The sequence below is a fragment of the Lonchura striata genome, chromosome 7 (assembly GCF_046129695.1).
Source record: "Lonchura striata isolate bLonStr1 chromosome 7, bLonStr1.mat, whole genome shotgun sequence".
Lineage (NCBI taxonomy): Eukaryota > Metazoa > Chordata > Aves > Passeriformes > Estrildidae > Lonchura > Lonchura striata.
Genome location: NC_134609.1, coordinates 24754500 through 24776703, shown reverse-complemented (window position 1 = coordinate 24776703; position 22204 = coordinate 24754500). Strand labels below are relative to the sequence as shown.

General features: G+C 46.6%; 1 protein-coding gene across 1 annotated transcript; it reads right to left on the bottom strand.

Moving 5' to 3' along the window:
• Nucleotides 1–982: 982 nt before the first annotated feature.
• On the bottom strand, nucleotides 983–21669 carry VWA2 (von Willebrand factor A domain containing 2). The gene is made up of 13 exons (XM_021526019.2): nucleotides 21618–21669; nucleotides 20983–21057; nucleotides 18978–19111; nucleotides 17537–17646; nucleotides 10724–10918; nucleotides 9819–9949; nucleotides 9031–9163; nucleotides 8205–8260; nucleotides 7250–7357; nucleotides 5876–6457; nucleotides 5004–5555; nucleotides 1836–1958; nucleotides 983–1158 (listed from the first exon to the last, which is right to left on the bottom strand). The coding sequence occupies exons 1-13, from the start codon at nucleotides 21664–21666 to the stop codon at nucleotides 1025–1027; spliced, it is 2382 nt and encodes a 793-aa protein (XP_021381694.2). The 5' UTR covers nucleotides 21667–21669; the 3' UTR covers nucleotides 983–1024.
• Between the last annotated feature and the right edge of the window lie 535 nt (nucleotides 21670–22204).

Below are 22204 nucleotides of genomic sequence, written 5' to 3'. Positions count from 1 at the left end.
GACACAATCTACCGAAGTGACACTGAAAAGAATGCAGAATTTCCTCTTTCTCCCAGCCTGGTTTCTCCCACAAGGCACGACAGTGCTTCTCCTGTCTCAGCGCCAGCTTTCATCCCTGAGAGTGCTTTCAGACCATTCTTCTTTTGACAACAAACCTGCTGAGCAATTTGTGTCTCTCTTTGTCCATCTAATGTTACCATTCAAACACGGGCCAGGACATCTGGGTGAGGGGATTTTTCTTCTGCTGGGAACAATAGACTCTATTCTCATGAGCACTGGCAGCCAAAGTGAATATCTATGCCTTGGCTCTCTGCAGACCTGGCTGTGCTCTCCTGAGGTGACAGACACCATGGGAAAGTCAGCAGACAACAACACAACACTGGGAACCACGGGCTCTGGGGCAGCTGTTATATACATTTTACAGGTTTGTGGGCAAATTGATCTGGTGATGAGGTGAGGCTGATGCTCCAAAGGATGCAGGCATGTGGCCAAACTGTCTTTGGAGACATGAACCATCACAGCTGAATAAATTCAGAGAAGAAAACAGCATGAACAACCTAAACAGAAACAGAATAAAGACTTGCAATCAGTTCTCCTTCCTCTTCCTCTGTCTTCCTGCATGTAATGAGCAATTCACTCCAGCACCTGGCTGCAAGTGCATCATCTGAGTTATAACCCTTCAGCAAGAGCTCCAAAATTGCTCAGACTTCTGCATATTTTTAGACTAACTCACAGATCTCTCAAAATCTGTTAAAAAAGAAAACCCCAAAACAATCACAACCTTAAGACCTGGATGAGGAAATGCAAAATGCCAGAAAGAAATATTTAAACACAAATATTTACTTCAATTATAAAAGAAAGAGAGTGCTGGGAAGCCCAGTTTGTGCAATGCAGGAATTGGGAATGGCCTCAACACAGTCTCTGTGCTGGAGCAACTCCATCACTACCAAGGGCAGCTCCTGGTGGTGCCTGAGTGGCAGGAAGTGTTCCTGGATGGAGAACTGGAGCACTCGGCTCATCTGTGTCAATGCCTCTGATCCATTTGCCTTCTGCTGTGCTGGAGGGCACTGGAGAAGTGCTGCAAACCCCTTGGACTCCACTGCACATGGGAACGTGGAGGAAGGGCTGGAGATCTTGGAGAATCACCCCGGAGAACTCCTGTGGCAGAAGAGAAGCACAGATGTGGGATGAGAGCTTGAGGACCACGGGATAAGGTCACACTCAGTCCAAAACAACCAAACAAGCATTCCTTTAGATGACAGATACTAGAGGCCACAGGCTGGAAGTTAGAATTCAGGTAAAAAGCAAAATATTGGGCAAAGGGAAAACCCACTTAAATTGAAAATTTTGTGCTGTAGGCACAGGGCCACCTCTAGGGAGCCAGAGACTCTCCACTCCTGGCCATTGCTCCCTTGCTGAAGAGAAGGAGGGCAATGGGGAGGCTTTTACACCATGGAAAGGGATAGGAGGGCACCTGCTCCAACAGAAACAGCTCCCTCCCATTTAAAGAGAGTCAAATCTTTGCACCTAGGAAAACCTAGGAAAGATTGTTTCTTCTAGAGGGCAGAGGGAAAAGGGGAACAGAGAGGAAGATTACCAAAATTACTAGACCTTGGACCACCCTCCCAGTCAACTCCCTTAGTGAATGTATAAAAATGCACAGCTTCTTGATAGAAGCCCTTGCTCCCCTCAGCAGCCCAAACCTCACCACTTTCCATAAGACAGAGACCATGTCAGCACCAAGGCCTGGCCACCAAACAGCTGTCCAGGAGCTACAGCTGTTTCTCTGCTCCAGGGAGAGGTGGGATCAGTTTGGAGGGGCTGCTGATGCTTACTGCTCTCACAGTGGGGTCCCTCCCAGCCGTGGCACTCGCAGCGGTAGCTCCCTGGCCCAAGGATGCACACGCCCTGGTTCATGCAGGGGTTGGGTTTGCACAGGTTCACGGGGCTTCTTGCTTCTGCAACAGACACAAACAGAGCAGCAGGCTCAGCACATCTGCATTATTACAAGCTAAGACCCAAATCCATCAGGAACGCTGCAAAAAATGTCATCAGGGGCTAATGGGACTGGAGAAATATTTAAACATGGCAGAGGGTACAAGCCATAACCCAGTCTTGATGGTTCAACCTAGAGAACAGAATGGCTTTCCTAGGTGTCCTAATCTGGAGGACAGTATTCCTAATAAAGCTTAAAAGAGAAACTTAATGATAGGCTGCATATCCCAGAAAAGCAAAATGGAGCATCTGCAGAGCTGTGAGCACCCCCAAACTCCCCACACCAGACATGGACAACACAGAGCAAGACACATACCCTGCTCTAACAGGTTCAAAATCCCAAATGCCACTGACATTCAAACCCCACTTTGCCCCAGAGAGGATAAAAGTTTCCACTGGAGAGGAATAAGGAGAAGTTGCCAGCTGGGAAGCAAGGATGGCATGAATGGAAAACAACACAGGGAAAATTTCTGGGCTTCTTTTCTAGGGGGGTTGAGAGAAGCCTGCAAGCACAGCCCAAGTTATTAGCCCTGCTGTTATGAAGTACGTGACAGCTTTCCCAACCCTCTCAGCACAACAGAGCCCAGCTGTCAGCAGGGCTGGCAGTGCTCCACGCTGCCTTGCTGCCAATACATTAGGCTAAGTAGCAGCATCCCAGAGGAATTTGCTTCCAGTCTGCTGGCAGCACCACTGCAGTGTTGGTGAGGGTGTGAAATTCCTCTGCTCAGCTACTACGTGGTGTAGAGCTGCCTGCCTCACCCTTTGCTCCAGGGTAGAAAAATCACTGAGAAAATACAAAAAGGGGAAGGGAAAAGAATACAAATAAAATCCCCTATATGCCAGAGAGCTTTCTACAGCTTAACAGACATTGTGCTCATTTTCCCTCTGAACATCAAGTTTCAACCTACACCTAACACTGGCAAAATTATAACTGATTTTTTTTTTTCTTTTTTGACAGTCCTAGACCTGAGACATATCAGTCTTTAGCTCCAGTTGATTTTACAGGGAATCAAGCCAGGTTCAAAAACATTTTTGTCATCATGGAATTTCTGAGCTGGGGTCCTGCCTGAGAGTGTATTCCCAGGGATGGACATTTTCACCTTCATTGGGCTGGAAAAGCCACTGGCAATGAAAGCTGGATCTCTTGGACACACCACTCATCTTCCAGCTGCTATTCCCCAGGGAGCTGTTCCCTGGTGCTCTGCTCTATGGTGCTCTCTCTATGTGTCCACCTCATCCCCCCAGGGATGCTCCACAGCATAACCTCGCAGTCCCTGCTGTGAGAAATCATTCTCCCACACCATTTCTCTGAACTAAAGCCTGCTGTTATCATACCTTAAATAAGGTTCTTGCACTTTGATGATCCTAATAACTTGTACCTCCATTAACCTGATTCATATATAGTTAATTATTGGGAACTTTTCTCCTAAATCCTGGGTCCTCTTTTTCTGGACTCTTTTTGGATGAGCCTCAGAACTAATACCATATTCCAGGTATACAGAGGCAGAGTCTGTTTCTCAAATACTTCTATAATGAATCATAATTTTTTAAAGTCCTTTCATAGACAATGATTCTGTTATTAAGCCTTGGGTTTGGGAGTAGAAGACTGAGTGAAGGGCTTATCTTTACATCGCCCTTGGTCCCAGCCTATCTAATACAAACTGTGATTTACCTGCACATGAAATGAAAGCAGCAATTCAGCCTCAGGAAATGATATGTTATTACCCTGACTCATTGAACCTTGCTGTCTCTTCCCCTTCACCCCTGGCATTTTAGCTAATTTCAAGGTACAGTACATTGTTTTTGTAATAACACAGCTGAAAGTAGCACTGCAACAGAAACACACTGAAAAGCTCCAGGTAGAAACCATCTGCAGAGCCTGCCAGGAGAGCAGCTCCTCACCCCAAAGAGATGATGCTGTAGCTCTTTCTAAGCCTGAAAGAGACACAGGCATGCCCAGAGATGAAAAAGACCTCTGTGCTGAAGCTCAAATGTGGTTTTTTTTGATCTTCTAAACATGTTAAAATATAACCAAATGGATAAATGTTAAACTTAGGCTATTTTGAATGAGACAACAAGGCATGGTATTTTAACTAAGAGGACTTTCATTGTCACTGTCTGAAAATTAGGGCTGCTGTCCTTTCTGAAAAGCTGATTTCTAGACAACATTCAACTGTTTCAAATTTAGTATTAGAGACATATTTTTTTCCCCAGCTGAGGACTGGCACTCATGACTAAAAGTTTTGAAGAAAATTCACCTTTTTTTTCTACTCCCAAACATGAGTTTCTGCACAAATTCTTCCACTCTGAGGATAAGGACTTGGTCCTACAAATAAGATAAATCACAATTTGTCTGAAGGCCTAGTTTAACAGTCTGAGGGCTTCAAAATTGGCAGATTCTGATTTTAAGATTAAATAAAGTGCAACACAAAATCTCAAAAGCCTGCATGATAATTTCAGTAGTGGGATATTAAGGATGAACAGGAGTGATGAGATTGCAGACTCACTTTACAAACACCTGGTCACAAACCTGTTGGACAAGAGAGCAGAGACCAGCACAAAAAAGGGGATCATTAAGTCCACCCCAGCCCAGCAACACTGAAGGGGTTCAGTAACACACAGCAAATTCTACAGATTTAAGGAACGTCAGAAAAAGAGCAAATGTTTTTTTCCGTCAGAGAAAGCAGCACCTAGATCTGGCAGGGCTGGAAAGAGCCAGTCACACTATGCCCACTCTCACCCACGGACTGAATCATAAGAAAGCTGGTTACTAATTCCTGCAGGATTGCTTTGGACAGTCATCAGAACTCTGTGTCATAGTTTCCCCATCCGTAAAACGCAAAAGATAGCAAATAGAGTACGCAAAAAGATATCAAGTACAAATGCAAAAGATATCAAGTACAAATGCAAAAGATATCGAGTATCAAGTTCAGTCAGTAAAACACCAGAAAGCCTACAACAGCAGCAGCTGGTGGCACTGACAGAGTGATGACTGGAGGCTCTCCTACCTTCACAGATCCTTTCGATGATAAGGCCTTGGTAATACTGCAGGTCTTCATAGGAGGAGATGTGCACCAGGTAGTTGGGTGACCCAGCTACTCTCAGCAGTGTGTCCCTCTCTGTGTCCCCAACAACAACCACGAACACCAAGATGCCATTGTGCCTCAGCTGCTGAGCTGGGGCAGCTGCATCCTGCATGCCCCCTCCATTGGTGAGCAGCACCACCACCTTGCTGACACCAGGTCTTGCTCCCTTCTGCACAGTCATTACATCACTGTAAATGTGCAGCAAGGCACTGCCTGCAGAGGCTGAGGCCCCAAGGAAAGGCACCTGGTCGATGGCCTGCAGAACAGCAGAGCTGCTTGTGTGGGTGTCCAAAGCAAACACAGTGTGAGCTTTGCTGCCATAGGTCACCAGGGCAATTTGGGTGACATCCCTGTTGATGATGAAGTGCAAACAGCTGCTCCTGACAAAGTGCCTCAGACGCAGAAAGTTCTCCAGGCCAACTCCAGACGAGGCATCCACAGCAAATGCCAAATCAAGAGACTGGGCCTGGCAGCCTGTGGAAAGGAGCACAAAGATGGTATTTCTCAGAATATATATCCACTCTTTTCTGACAGAAAAACAGCATTGAGAGGAAATTGTGGGCAAAATTCAACACTGCTGATCACCGATTATGAAGGGTGATCTATGTCTCTTTCACACCCATAGGTAGAGATCCATCACAAAAAATCACTCATGGAAGGTTAGTCCCTGGATCTGTGACTGACAAACAAAAACAAGGATGTTTGTCCTGTCCTCCCCTCCTCCCTGCTGGAATTCAGGACACCTCTGCATGGTTTGGCAAACTTGTCCCACAATGCTCATACCACAGTCTTACCTTCAGGATTGCCCACACTGCAGATTTTTCTCTGCAGCTCTGGCATCCTATTGAAGAGGTCCTGAGGGTCCGAGTAGACAATGGTCTGCTGTGGATTGCCAGTCACCATGGTGAGCTCTGCTCTCATGAAGCTGCTGCCTATGCCAATCAAGAACAGATTTTGGTCCTTCGCATACTTAGCGGCTTCTGCCACTGAATCCTGGGACTTGGAGTCAGTGAGCAGGACAACCACACGTGGGAGATCATCCTGCACATCTGCAAAGACTGGGGTACTCCTGAAACCGTGCTGTGCAATGTATTGCAGGGCTCTGCCTGTCAGGGTTCTTCCTCCACTGAAATTCAAGGCATCAATACTCTTCATGAGACTGAGTGTGTCCTTGTGTTGGCCCGGTTCAATGGGTACCTTGACAATGTCATCGTACTGGGCCACCCCCACGCTCATTGGTGAGTCCTGGCCCACCACAGCTTGGAGGAATCTCTTGAGGAAGGCCTTGAAGCGCAGGAACCCTTCCAGCGTGACCCCTGCTGAGCTGTCCATCAGGAAAAGCAGATCCACGCCGCACTCGAGGCTCAGCTTTGCTGCTGGAAAGGGAGAAGGCAATTAGCCATTTGCAGGGCAACCCCAGCCTGCTGGAAGCCCTGTGGAGAGGGGACATTGTGTCCAGCAACCCAAACATTTTGCCATTCATATCACGACACAGAGGACAAATGAGCCAGGGGCAGGCTTTGTTTTGCTTGGGTGCCATATAAGCCTTTAAAGACAGGAAATATCTATAAGAATTCATGACACTTTGGATGGCAAACTTCAAATCAGAAATTACAGCTCCACTCTCTCAGTGCTGTGGGCAGAACACTCTGAATGACACAATCACATACTAAAGAAAGGAGAGAGTCCAAGCACCAGACCCTCACCTATGACACCCTGAGACTGAAGCTGGAGCTTTGGTTCTGCGGAAAGTAAGTACAAGGTGTTTTCTAATGATCAGGAGCTTTTGGCTTTCTCACTTTAAACCCCCCAAAACCAGGAGCTCCTGCTACACCCATGTATGTGGGGAGGGGACCAACAGGAACATCCATGTCTCTCCCAGTGACTCTGTACTGCTGATCCCATGGCACCTGCATTTAGACACAAAGGCAGCTGTGCCAGGTGAGACTGTCAATATTGGTGCTCTTCATACCCACAGGGTGTCTGAAGAGCAGGACCCAGTCACTGGACACAGTCATCATCAGCATGAGAGTAAACTCAGCCTGCCTTTTGCAGAAAAGCCCAAGGACTGTGGCCCCACCCCAGTTGTCCCCAGGGTGACACAAAGGGTGTCACAAAGGCAGGATTTGGCCAAGGGGGAAGGAGACAGAGCACAGCCTCACACCTACCACAGGGGGTGTCTCCTCCATACCCCAGCAGGCAGAGACAGTGGTATCTGTCCAGTCCCTCTGGGACACACGTGCCACCATTCTGGCATGGCTGGGAGTCACAAGGGTCTGAACAGGACAGGGAAAAGAAAGACAGGTCATCAGCAGGGAGGCTGTCCCTCCCCATCCTCTGCCAGCGTGAGCACCACTGTTAGTGGAAAAAGGGTCACAGCTCTGCCCCTCTTGCTAGAGAGTTTGAACTAGGCTACACAAGACCGTTTGTACTCTTATCTCCAGGGTAATTTCCATTTGGGATGGCTCTCCAGCAGGTTGTGGCAAGAAAGCAAACCAGACTCTAAATTCATTTGATTTGGAACAATGCCAGTGACACCATATCTGTATAAACAGAGAATTGCTAAAGGTCCTGCAGCCCTGACAGATTTTCAGCAGCCATGAAGGGGTCAGGGTCTGGCCTGCTGCTTGGGCAGTGTTGTACTGATAAAGAAAATGAAACTGCTATCACCTGAACTTGCAAAAAGGACTGAAGGACCACAGCTATTTCAACAGCCACAAAAATAGGCTGGTGATCAGCATGTGTCAGGCTCCCCACTAACCTGATTGTGCTTATGGTACCAAGTGTATGACTGGAGGCATCGCTGCATGATCCCCTGGCTGGAGAACAGTGACTCCCTGCAGGCACGGGGAAGCAGTGCACTACTCTGCCCCCAGGACATGAACAGATGAGAATTCACTGGCTCCTCAAGTGGAGGAGAAATTACTGGGAGGCATTTTAATCCAAAAGAACTCTGGTCACAGATACCCACGAGAAGCAAAAAATGGATTAAATATCTACTGATCAGAGTCTCTCACTCAGAACGAAATTTTTGAGAAGTGAAAGCAAATCCCTGTCTTTTTGTTCTTTAGTTATTACCTTTCTTGCTTCATAAATTAAAGTTTTGGAAGAGCAAAATCCCACCTGGACATACAGTTCTGAAGCATCTGGATGGGTGTTTTATCAAGACTCGCTTCCACCTGAAACAGGAAGAATAAGACCTGTCATTAATTAAAATATTAACAAGCTGCCTTCAAAGTGGACCTAACTGTTTTCTATGGAACAAATTTTCCTTTGAAAACACAGGTTTTCAAAGCAAGCATTTTTTAAAAACAGTTAGTTTTAAATGAGACGGCAAAAGGAAAAGCATAATTTCATCTAATCTACCCTTTTTTTAAAATTCAACTGTCACCCTGTTCTTTTGAAACTTTTAAAGTTCTTCTAAAAGTTTTCTATGCCTTCTGATGTTTACGTACTTCTACTGAAGTTCTCATGCACTGTCATGTAAATAATGATTGTTTTACATTCCTCTTTGTGGGAGAAGAGAATTGATGGACTGTTGGTTTGACCAGTGTGGTTGGAGAGATGGCAATTTCCTCCTCCAATCCACTGCCACTTTTGGAATTTTATATACTCAAGGTCAGAAATAAAGTTCTCTCCTTCTTGCTCTCTTTTCCCTCTTTTGTATCTAGCGTGCGTGCATGAGTTATTATGTGTCATAGCGCAACATTCAACTGTATTCTTTAAATTTTAAAATTATGGATATATTTTTAAGACTCAAAAATTATTTTGTTTGCTTGCTTCTCAGCCAATGATCAGAGCAGAGACTCTTCTTAGGACTAGAGACCGTTTGCATACATCTTCTGAGGGATCTTCATCCCAGTAAAGAGTCAAGATCAGTAAAAGCCTCATTACTGTATTTGTTATCCTCAGCCCCACTCCTTTTTAGGGATGTGGGTGCCCAGCTTACCTGGTGAAAGGGCACAGCGAAGCCTGCACTGCATTGGGCTGCTTTGAGCCTTTCCAGCACACATAGCTGCCAGCCAGCTCTTTCACAGTCTCCAGGGTCCTGCGCTCACAAGGGTGGGACTCAACTTTGCAGCCTGTACAGCAAAGTAAAAGGCAAACTAGCATCAACTGCCTGAAAATAGGAAGGCTGTAAGAGCAGACAACTGTTTTCAACTACCTGACAACTACAGACTGCACAGAGCTTCCAAGAGCCTCTGTGAGACACCAGAGGAGAGATTTCATTTCCTGTTGCAAAGATCACCAGCCTACTCCACTTTCTGGGAACCTAAATATTCAGCCTCCTTTGCTTTGCTATAAATCTCTCACTGTTCAATAATAGCTTTTCAGCCCCTTTGGTGCCTTTATCATTCATGTCTTTGATTTTCTGCTACTTTTGGATCACTCTAGTTCTATCCTAACTCCTGCAAGCCCCAGGTGCCTCCCCCCAACACACAGCTAAGAACATTAGAAAATTTAACACAACTGCCTTGATCCCCCTATCCCCTGTCACATGAGCAAAAGCCAATATTCCCATTTTCAGAGGTGAATCAGGATGCAGAAAGATCTAGGATTCTGCAGCTTGGAGGTATTTGGAGAGCATGCCATCCTGTTTGGGCACCAGAAGCAGGTTACCTCGAAGTGCAACACCTCCTAATTCCCCAGAACGCTTCCTGACACTGCCTTCTCTTCCCCACTCAGTGCCGTGTCCAAGCTAAAACATGGGCACGGAGGCGTGGCCAGCAGGGTCACCTGGAGTGGTGGCAGTGCAGACAGGGTCACTCAAGGTGCTGTACAGGCCATTGGCAGCGTCGTCAGCATCTCCAGCAAAGAGCAGGTGCCGCTCAGGGGGCTCGCTGGCCAGCACCTGCAGCTCCTCCCACCTGCCAAGCAAAGCACAGGTCAGCTGCTCAGCCTCCCCCACAACGAATTAAGAGTCAAAACCAGCCCTGTGCAATAGAGAGTTAATGCAAAACCATGACACTCTTCAGTTTCCAAGATCCTGGCGTGTTTAGTCTCAGGCAGCAGCATAGCTCTACTGAGTGGAAAAGTTTCCTTCATCAACTCTGGTGCTCCTTCTACATCAGCCACCAAGTCAGTGTTTCCCCCATGCCTATATTACCCTGCAAGTTCTTTTTTGTCATGGTTTAAGTATGGTATTTCCCAATGTAGCGCTCTCACTGAAACCCACTTGCTTCCCCTCTCACCTCCAGCTGGAAACACAAAATCCAAAATTCATTAATTACGATAAGAACAATTTACTGGGAACAGAAACTAAATGAGAAATTGAGCAACAACAACAGCAATAAAAATATTAATAACAAAAAATATAAGACAAAATCAATTTACTTGGAAAGTCCATCTCAACACTGACTGTTTTGTCCATCACACTTTCTCATCTCCGGAAGGAAGGAATGCCCTTCCTCTCTGGAGGGAGAAAGTCCCTTTCCCCCACCTCTGGCCATGATAAAGTGGTATGGATTATCTCCAAGATACACCCACAGCTACAGAAAAAGAAGATCAACACTGCTCTGGCAAAAACTAGGACCCCTTTTCTCTTTCCAAAACTCATATTTAGCCCAAGACGACCCCTCACTCACCAGGACTGGCCATTTGAGTAGCTGGATGTCTACTTCCCACTCTGGAGAGTTTCCTACCTTGGAAACTTGATTCCCACAGCAAAAACTGTGATGTGTCTCTCCTTCACCTGCATTGCAGGCCTTGCAGTGCTGCCCTGGGACTTTCCATCTGAAATGATGATCAGGACTTCAGGGACACTTGAGTTTCTGCCACCAGGGAAGCCCTTGTGGAGAATGTACTTCAGAGCCTGACCTGTCTCTGTGCTCCCACCTCTAGAAAGCAGGGAGATATAATCAGAAAAGAAGAAATGGAAATTCCTCCCCTGCTACTAAACTTACTATTTGGGTTTCAAAATTTACCCACTGGTAATGGAAAACATAGCCTATTTCTGCTTGTCACCACATAACATATCCACGGGGATGTCTAATCCTGTCATTCTTCTCATCTTCCTACCCACTGGTCCCATCTATGGACTCTCCAACTCAGAGCGGTCTCCAAGAGACTTCTAGCATACAGTGCAGTGTTTCTGCAATTGGTGCAATAACCAGAACTCTTGGATATTTGAATTTTATTTCCATCTTTGACAAATGTCTCTACAGCTTCTGTTTTTCCATCTGAAAGCTGTTGTCATTTAGGCTGTTGAGGGGTGCCGGGTGTGGCCCTTTGTGACACAGGTGTGCTGTGTCAGGGCCCTGGGTGATGCAGGACACGGCGGTGCCCAGAGGCCCCTGTGACACGGCAGAGCCCTGCCCTGCCCTGCCGGGGGTATCCAAGGGGCACAGAGCCCTGGGGAGCCCATTCCGTGAGAGCCGCTGGCTCAGGAGGAAGCAGCTCCTGGATCCCTGTGTCCCCACGACGGCAGAGCGGAGGAGGACAGGTGAACCCCAATTCTCAGCCCCCCAGCCCCTGGCCCGGCTGGCTGCACAACCTCACGGCAGTGGCTGGGAGCAGCTCAGTTGGGACACTGAGGAGGAGGGGCCTTTGTCCACATGGACAAAGACTGGGAATATGACACGGATCAAGAGCTTTCCCAATGGAGAGGTGCTACCAGCCAAGAGTTTTGCCTTTGGGAAGAAGTGACGGTCCAAGAGTATTACCAACAAGATGTGAGGATCCAGGACGTTTCCCCAGGGGGAGTGGTGAGACACCGAGAGTTGCATCAGAGGGAGGTGAGTGTGAGAGTCCAGTGGGGAGATGGCACACAGCAAGAGCTGTACCAGTGGGAAGAAAGTGTGACAGTCCAGGAGTCGTACCAACCGGACAGAGAGGATGAGACACACCAAGAGCTGCCCCAGCGGGAAGGGGAGGCATACCAGGAACTGTCTCCTTTGGAAGCACTGCGAGGCCATCCCCAAACGTTCCAACGGGAAGGAGACAGGGGAATCCCAGAGTTGTCCCAAGTGGGAAACAACAGGGACAAGGACCTATCACAAGGAAAAGACTACAATGTCCAGGAGCTGCCCCAATGGGAAAAAGACAGGAGCAGCCAAAAGCTGCCCCAACAGGAAGGAGGTGTCAGCAGCCAGGGGCTGTCCCACTGGGCAGAAGGAATCGATTACAAGATACAGGACAAACCCTTGCACCCAGAGAAGGATGAGAATGCCCAAGCTTGTGCCCAGGAGGGCCCTAGCTGTACCAGCAGTATGGGCACCAAGGTGGCAGGAGAGGCAGCCTGTGAGCTGCCCAGCACCTCTTCTGCCCTGGGGAGCCCCATGGAGGATGAGCTGGCAGCTGCTGCTGCTCCAGCAGGAGCTGCTGAGGAGGAAGAGCCCCTCGAGCCTATGCCTGCCAAGGTGGAAAAGGCACCAGGTTCTCCTGCCCTCAGGGAGGAGGAGCCATTGGCAGAGAGCCCAGTCCCTGCTCCATTCAGCCCGGATTCGTTGGATTTAGCAAGGCACATCAGCTCTGAGATCATGCACAAGGCTGTGCTTATGGGATCTGGTCAGCAGCCAGAGGAACAGAGGGACCTGGAGCAGAGCACGGCTGCTGAACTAGAAGCAGCAACTGCAGGAGGAAGAAGGAAAGAGAGCCCAATCTCAGCCCCACAAAGCCCCTGCTTTGTGGGCTGCTGCCTCCCCTTGTCCATCCTGCTGGGAGGCCAAGCCCCCAGTGAGGAGCAGAAGGAAGCAGACAAGGGATCAGCCCTGAAAGAGCAAAAGCCTGAGGAGGAGGCCTCGGCTGGGGAGCTTGAGCGTTCTCAGTGCAAAGATGAGGAACACACAGAGCTGTCCCAGGGAAAAATTAACAAATACCAAGAAGGGTCCCAAGGAGAAGGCTCAACTGAGCAGGACCTGTCCCTAGAAGGAGCTGGTAGATACCAGGACTTGTCCCAAGGGAAAGCCTGCACTGAGCAGGAACTGTCCCTAAAAGAATCCAGTAGCTACAAGGAAGGGTCTCAAGGGAAAGCCAGAATTGAGCAAGAACTGTCCCCAGAAGGAGCAGGTAGGTACCAGGAAGGGTCCCAACAAGAAGCCAGCAGTGAGCAGGAGCTCTCCTTAGAAGAAGCCCGAAGCCACCACGAGCTCTCCGACTGGGATGAATGCATCGTGGAAGAGCTGTCCCATGGTGATGCTGGTACCTACCAAGAAATTTCAGACTGGGAAGAAGGCATGGAGCAGAACCTGTCCTTAGAAGAAACCCAAAGCCATCACAAGCCCTCTGACTGGGATGAATGCATCCCAGAAGAGCTGTCCCATGGTGATGATGGTAGCTGCCAAGAAATTTCAGACTGGGAGGAAGGCACAGAGCAAGGCCTTTCCCAAGGACAAGTCGGTAGCTCCCAGAATCTCTCTGACTGGGAAGAATACAGCGAGCATGAGCTGCCCTACGGAGACATCAGTAGCTACCAAGAAGTGTCCGACTGGGAAGAGTCCATTGGCCAAGAGGTATCCAAGAAACGTCCCTCCTGCCTGCGCCGGGCACTGCGGAGGCTGCTCTGCTGCCCCTGCCTGGCCCCACAGCCTGAGGATTAGGGCTGGCTGCCAGCACCAGCCCGGGCCCTGCAGATGGCAGCTGCCCCACAGCCTGCCCCGTGCCCTGGGGCTGCCTTTGCCAGACACGGCCCTGCAGTCCGAGCAATCCCCAGCTCTGTGGAGCATCCCAAGCTGGCCTCCCCAAGAGCAAACATTACCCATGTGGCCAGCCCCAAACCGCACCCCTGCACGACACTTGGGGCCATGGGACTCAGTGATGAAGGCCACAGACTCACCAGGGTGGGAACAGACCTTGAGGGTCACCCAGTCCCATCATCACCCTGACACCACCTTCATCACCCTGAAACATGTCCCCAAGTGCCACAGCCAGATGACACTTGATATTTCCAAAGATAGAGACTTCACCACCTCCCTGAGGAACTTCTTGCAATCAATACCTGACCACACTGTCAGGGAAAAATTGTTTTGAATATTTCATCGGGACCTCCCCTGGTGGAATCCAAGGACATTTCCCTCATCCTGAAAGGATTACATGCTGATCCTTTGGGATTTTATCCATGAGGAATGGGCACAGACAGGCGCTGCTTCCAAGACTCCATTGTACAACTGCATGACTTCACCAAACACAGTTCGTCCAAAACAGATGGAAGTTGGGTTTTAGAAATAGTATCATTAGTAAAACAAACAAACAAAACAAAAACAAAACAAAACAACACCATCAAAACACAACCAAAAAACACCACAAAAAGAAAAAGAATAGGAGTAGGACTAGTAATAATATGAAGAAGATTAAGAAGATGAAGAAGTAGTAGTAGTAAATAAGAAAATAATTAACCATAAGAATAAGAACAAGAAAACAGAAAGAGTAAGAATAATAATAACAATGAGAATAAGAAAAAAATCATTAGAACAAGAATAGGAATAATAAGAGGATTAAGAATAAGAAAAAAGGAATAAGAATGAGAAAAAGAATACAAACAGGAAAAGGAATAAGAAAGCTAATAAGAAAAAAAATAATTTAAAAAAAGAATTTAAACAAGAATAAGAAAAAGAAAACAAAGAATAAGAATAAGAAGGAATGAGAAAAGGAATAAGGACAAGAATAAGTTGATGTAGAAGAAGAAACAGAAGTAAATACTAGGAGGAAGAAGGGGAACAACAGGGATGATAATAATAAGATGATGATGAAAACAAAATAGTAGTAGCAGCAAATTATTATTATTATTATAACAGTAATATCAAGTTAAAATACACATCTACACATCCTCTAGCATCACAGAATGGTTTCGTTTGGGATGAACCTCAGAGACCATCCAAATTCTCTTCTGCTCTTTTTCTCTGTGACCTTTTTCCTATTTCTCTCTCCCTCATATTTCTTGTAAATAAAACCCATGTTAAATAAAATCTGTATGTTGTTATCATGTGGTCTCATTTGCATCATTTGGGCAGAGGTATCTCTCCCTAAAACATTCTCTGCCCAGCCTGTCTCCAAAGCAGAGGTTCTGCCACCCTCTGAGGATCTCAGCTGCTCTCCTCAGAACTCGTTCTAACAGGCCCACATCCTTGTTATGCTGTGCCCCCAGACCCAGTGCAGTGCTCCAGGGGGCTCAAACAATGGACCAGAGAGCCACAGTCACCTCCCTGACCTGCTGCTCACTCCTCTGGTGCAGCCCAGCCCAAGGGTGGCTTTCTGTGCTGGCAGCACAGATTGCTGACTCAGGCTCAGCTTCTCCTCCATCCACACCCAGGTGCTCCTCCTCAGCCTCCCTGCTCAGCTTCTTCCCACACGTGCCACAGACCTGGTGATAATAAAGCCACTAGAGAAGGGTGAACATTTTCAGCTGTCTTCTAATTTGTCCAAGGTGTTGTGCTATAAATAATTTCCTGTAATTGCCCTTAAGGGCTGCTATTATTGCTGTCCAGAGCAATCCAGGAGAATCAAACCACAAGTGTCACTTCTTCCTTGGAGGATTCATGTTCTCTGTCTGCATTGACACAAACACACCTCATTTGTGACATCCATCCTTTACCTTAGCACCTGACTCCTGATTTGCTTGCTCTAGAAAAGCATTTTATCATGCCCAAGTTCACTATTTTTCCATTTACCTTCTGATTTTCACAGAAACTTTTTTAATTCTGTACTTCCCAGGCCTCTTTGCTTTGAACTTCTTCCTCCTCTGCACTCCATCATTTCCAAGCATACTCAGTGACCATGTGTTCATAGCAAGTCCAAATTTGCCTTTTTTTCTGACCCAATGTCTGTGAGATGTTTCAGTGAATAGTGCTTTGCATGAGGAAAAATACACTGTGCATAGCCAGTGACTAAATCTTGATGAACTCAGTACACGGTGCCCATGTGAGCCCTGAGGATTGCAAAAAGTTAATAAAGAGCTCATTAAATTAAATTGCTTATTAATTTGCATTTGGAGCTTCACTGTGGTTTGACAGTAGAAGTGTGTTTGAGGCATTGCTGCAATAAGGATTTTCTGAAATACAAGGAGAGCTGCACTTTACCTGCTGTCTTTCTTCAGGGACAGCACTAAGAACGTTTCTCTCCTGTAACCAGCTGCTTACTGATATGAAAGAAATTCATATGAAATTTAGCTTGAGATTACCACTGAGTATGGCTGGAACTGGCCAACAAATTCCAGAGCTATTTGGCCAGCATTCACAGAGAGAGACCAGCAGTCTCCAAATAAATCACAAAAGCTTCACTTTATCTGGTGCTGCCTCCTTCCAAGTGCTGTCAGCTCTGAGCTGAAGTCAGGAAATGCCTCACTGGCCAAAGGCTCATCAGAAGCACATCAAGGAACCTCTCAACCAAGATGTCAAACAACCATTTTTTTTCAGAAGCCAACTGGAATCCATCCATAACTATTTTATTGACTTCAAAAAGTCAGTTTGTCATTTAAACTAGATTAAATAGCCAGGCAAAAGTCACTATTTCTGTTTGATCTGTCAGCATCTCTCTGTTGTCATCAAGGAAATGCAGTGCCAGCCAGCATTCACTTCATTTCTCTGCTCCCACAGAGTTTCAACAACAACCAGAGAGGTCTTTGTTTTCTGTAAGTTTTTCCTGTAACAGTACACAAGAGGTTTTCTTGATTTGCTAAACTAATCAAAAGAAATACAACAAAATCCAGCCAGCTGATCTTGCTTGAAAACTGCAAAACTGATCACATTTGCCTGCAATATGTACAACATCCTGAAACAGCAGATATCCATGGGAAATGTTGATCTAACCCTTAGTCCTAAAGCAGGTCAGCTAACAGAGTAGACACCCAGAGGCCTTACCAATACCTCACCTAACATCAAAACAAGTGCTATTTTGGGGTGATTGTCAGATCCTTAGTAGATCCAAATATATTTCTCCAAGATGGAAAGTTTGGATTTTGAGAGGCTCTAAGGACAGCTCTTCTTTGGACTTCTGACTCCATTTCCTTGGGTCATGGGAAGACATCCAAGTCTTAACATTTAGGAAGAAAAAAAGGTTTCCATCTGAAAACCTGATCCTCTTGAATTCAGCGAGCATACACAGATATCTGCAGACCAGCAGTTCATCACTGACTCACAGGACAGAGGAAATTGCAACCACCAAAAAATGAAGCAGCACACTGTGCTGCCTTAGCTCAGCCATGAGGGAAGAATATGTTTGCTTTTCCATGGAAGATATAACCCACTGCCTGGCTCAAATTGACAGAAAGACCTGGAAAACTCTCAATTTACCACGTTATAATAGGACACCAAAAACTTTGTCTCCTATCAACTTTCACTCAGACCAGGTTTCACATTTTTAGTTTCTTGTGGATCATGGACCACAGTGTTCATTGACCTCCCTCCCTGGAGACATCACACTGGTGTAAGCACAGCAGAAGCAGAGATTTCTAAACCTCAAAACCCCCTCAGTCCAGAGATTATTCATAGCCCAGAAAGAGAAGAGCTGTAAAACAAGCTGACCTGAACACAGTCCTCTTGATTCTCTCCTTCACTTCTTGTTTGGTTAGATAAGAATCCAGTGGGAATTCAAGGTGGGGAGTTGAGCTAAACTGTATCATTCCCACACGGACCTAAAAGAAAAGGTTATGAAAGGTCATGAAAGGTGCAAGTGCAAGTTTTACTCTTTGATCAGTTTACAAACTTGGGAAGACTAAATTGTTTGGAGGCAAATTATGTTTTTGCTGTTGAGCCACAGGCACTCTACATGAACTTAGGAATAGAGCAGGAACTCCAATATTATTTATGCAGACTATAAACAAGGGAAAAAAGTTTATCTGGAAGCAACAGGAGCCTCTGCTGCAGTTAGAGGCAGCTCAGAATCTATCTTTATCCACTCAGAGCAGCTCACAGCCTCAGGGGCATTAAGTTTATAAATAACCTTCTACACCAACCCATTTATACACTGTGCAACCTTGCCATTACTGAGAGTAGCTCCCTCTGGCACTGAGCACAGCAGGCAACACAAACCAATACTTTTTCTAATAGTTCCTCTAAAACCATTTTCTCTAGTTGAAAATGCAAATAGACTGAATGGTCTGTACTGGGCAATACATCCAGAATACTTCACTGAAGCCTTACAAGAAGTATTATGGAATGTGACAATTTCAAAAGTGAAAACACTGCTAATTTTCAGTCCAGTCTATGTGAGGATTAAGTGAAAGACTAGCGGAAAGATGCTATTCAAAAAATAAAACATATCACGAAATCTACAAATATTAAATATCCACTGACACAACCATCCCAAAGACCTGACATTTATTTGGACAGTCTCTGGCATGGAATCAAGTCCATCAACTGCCCCAGCCTGCTCCAAGAGCCTCAGCTGAGGCAGTGTTGTGGGACTGATGCACACCTGGACCCGCAGCCAGTCTGGCTTAAGTCCCTTGACACAAACCCCAGGATTCAGCTCCAAAGGTGCCTCAAGGCTGAATCCAGGGAGCAGGACCTGAGACTGCAGCAGCACAGCACCCACCTCCTTCTGGGGGAAGCAGAGCAAGCACACTACATCATTTACATCTGTACTGAAAGGTGGCTAACTTACCAGAGAATAATTCTGCAGCTTTCCAAGGAAAAACAAGAGAAAAATCCAACCAATCTATGACTTTCCAAACCAAAATAAAATCAGTAAAAAAAAAAAAAAAAAAAAAAAAAACCCAAATCATAATCTTTCATCTGAAGGATTATGTCTTGTCTCAATTTCAAAAGGAATTGCTTAAAATCTGAAGAATCAAGAAGCATCCTCCAATCCCACTGCTTCACAAACTGCATCTTTCTGAACAAATACTCTGTCCCCATGGCAGCTGGTAGGTTGAATTTTGCAATTCACCCAGCATGTTACCATTGGCCTTTAGACACACTGCCAAGCTGTTTGAAAATTAGAGGAGATATTCCTGACACTCACTCTGTCTGGATGGATATCCAAGGCATCACAGAGCTTGCCTGCAAAGTGCTTGGACCTTTCAAAGCTTCCTTTGCCAATGCTGTAGGAGCCATCCAGGAGGAAAAGGACATCTAATGAGGCAGAGCACTGCATCACTAGGAGAAAAAGTATATACACTGTGAAACTGCACTTTGTTAGCCTCAGTCTCTGGAAGCAGGCAGCCAAGAGCTGAAAATCCAGACAAATTGCAGAGGATGGACTGGGGCAGCCAGTGTTCACAACCCAAAGCCCTCATGCACCCCTGCTCTGGCCTGCAGCAGCTCCAGCTCAGCTCAGCTGGGAGCTCAGAGCCCAGCCTGGCCTCGGTGACAGCAGGGAAGCAGCAGGGCAAGGGGGTACCAGCAAACACAGGGAGATGCTCTCAGGGGGGACACACAGGGAGAGGAACCCTGCCCAGTGGGACCTGCAGGCTCTCCCAGACCAAGGCAGACCTAAATCCAGGAGGCATTTGCAAAGGCTATCAAGTCCCACAGAGCCCAGCGTGTTTCATCTGCAGCACATTTTTCAAAACAGGCTCTTATTTTCCTTAACACAAATTCGCTGAACAGCTCCCAGACACTGACATAAACACTTTGCATTAAAATCTGCCTTTTATCTCCTCTTCAGAGATGTGTCTTTGTATCAGCCCTGCCTGCATGAGCATGACTGCTCCCAAGTATAAGTTTCTGAGGTGCTTTTGCTGCAGTGGAAACCCACAATTTCACTGACATAAATAATTAAATGGCAATAACAGACTATGAAGAGTCATTTCCAAAGCATTTAAAGGGAGATTTTAATGTCTCCTCTGCAGCATTTGCCAGAATCAACTTCAAGGGAAAGAGTCCAGAAGTTCAATAGAGATCAAGCACACTGACTTAAGAGCTGTTTTAGCCAGTGATGTTACTCCACCCCCATTATAATCTTTTTATTGTCACTACTTTTCCCAAATCATTCCTGCTAGCCAAAAACTGAGTTTATAATTAGGGTTTTCTAATACCAGATTCCAGGGATTGAAAGTTGTGAGGCATTCCCTTCTGGGTCACTGGCTCTCCTGACAGGGCACCCAGCCTTGCCCTGGGGTGCTGTGTCGAGGACAAGCTGCAGCACAGCCTCCCTGCCAGCACTGTCCTGGCTTGTCAGCCTTGCCCCGGGAGCTGGGCTGAACCTGGGCTGTTATCCCTGCACCAGCATGCACAGAGAAAACTGCAGAGCCCCCAGATGGGGCTCAGCACGGAGAAGCATCCTCAGGTGGCTCTGCAGTTGAGGGGTGCAATGCAGCTCCTCCTCAGGGACTCGTGAGCAGGATGTCTGCAGCAGGGAGAAACACCCAAACACCCATCCTTGGATGGGAAGTCTGAGCTGAACACATGCTGCTACAGGATAGAACTGGAGGGCACACCTGGTATAGGAATGAATGTAATCATTCCTATTATCCTATGTATCATTCCTTGACAGACAACAGACAAAAGTAGTGATAAGGAGCAAATTCACAACAGTTTCTCAGTAACTGATTGCAAGTACAACAAGGGAGCTGCAGGTGAACATGTACTGGCCAGCCAGAGCCCCATCTCCCCTGCTCCCAGCAACCTGGCAGTGCTGGCTGCACAGCCTGGAAAAACCACCCACATGGGAGGTCTGATGGAGGCTGTAATTAAACACAGCTCTTCACATCAGCAGTGCTTGGAGCAGGCTCTGAAGAGCTGACAGAAACACCATCCAGTTGGCAAATGGCCAGTCTGGGAAATACAGAGTAGATCACGTCCCAGGAGAGCCAGCAGCAATGGGGAAGAAAGCCAGGCCAGGGTAGAGGCAGCCACAGTGCTGTGACTGCCAGAGCATTGCTGGGGACTTCACCGACTGAAGAGGGGCTAATAAATGTAAATAACCACAGCAACAAAAAGCTTAAAAAATGCCAAAACAAAACACACCAAAACAACCAAAGAAAGAGGAAATTCAGAAATAGAAAATGCTCCAAAAACAAACTTACACTGGCCAGCAGCTGAGATCTTGCCAATCATCTCCTGGCCAACGTGGATTTGTTGTATACCCAATGCTAGCAAAGCTGTGGGATCAAACAGATCCATGAACAAGACATACAGGATTTAACCTATAACAGCAAAAATGCTGGTTTGCTGTATAGGTTTCACAGTTGCAAAACATAATTTGGTGATGCAGCAGTATATCTATGTCAGGAAATGCCTTCTGGCAGGGACACAGAGACGAAAAATGACAAGGACATGACTCCAGCACAAAGGACAGTCTTACTGCTCACTGCATGCAGGAACACAGTGCAAGAATGAGAGCTAGGCCAGCCTTAGGCTTCTGAGATTACAGCCATAAACACTGCATAGATTTATGCACTTTTAATAGAGTATCAGTTTTTCCCACATCAGTTAGACACTGTACATACAGATCAGTCATATGTTCAAATTCTCAGAAAAACTGTTCCTCCAGGTATTATTTTCTCCCCTTTTGTGTGAAACTATGTTTCAGAAATTAATCCCTAAACCTCCTGGAGAGGCACTGACTTGGCTTTTATTCCTCAGAGTGAAGAATTCCAGCTGGAGATAGGAAGAACACAAGACAAAAACCACTGATGCAAAATGGCAGCTTTAAACGTACCTTGGGAAAGCAGGAAAATGCAGATGGGCTCAAATGACAAGAGGTTCATGGTGACAAATCTGGAAGGAAAAAAAATCCCAAAACAAAAAGAAACAAAAGAGGAGAAGAATAGAAACCCAATTCCTAAAGCAAATTTCTTTACCTGCAGCTGATCATCTTCTTGGGTGTCTCAGGTGATGAGCTCAGAAACATTTTGTCTGAGGGGGAAAAGTAACTCCTGCACTGGGGAGAAGGCTGGGGAACAGATAGAAGGAAAACCCATAAAAATGAGGGAATAATAGAAAAGGCAATCCCTCAACATCCTCCTCTCCTTTCCCATCACATCCGGAGGGAGCAGCCCTGGCGGGAGGGAGGGAGGGAGGCTCAGCCAGCCCTGCCTGCCCTCCTCTCCATGACCTCTCCTCTCGCCCAGGGCTCTGCCCTGCCTCGTGTTCCACAAGGACTGGCTTTCTGGGGAGATGGTTTTTATGCATAACTGTCCAGCAAACTCCATTTTCTGCTCATTTTTTCCTTTGAAATCAGCGAGGCTGCCATCACATCGTAGGTAGATTTCAGTGACACTTTCTGGTAGAGCTCTTGGCTTTCTA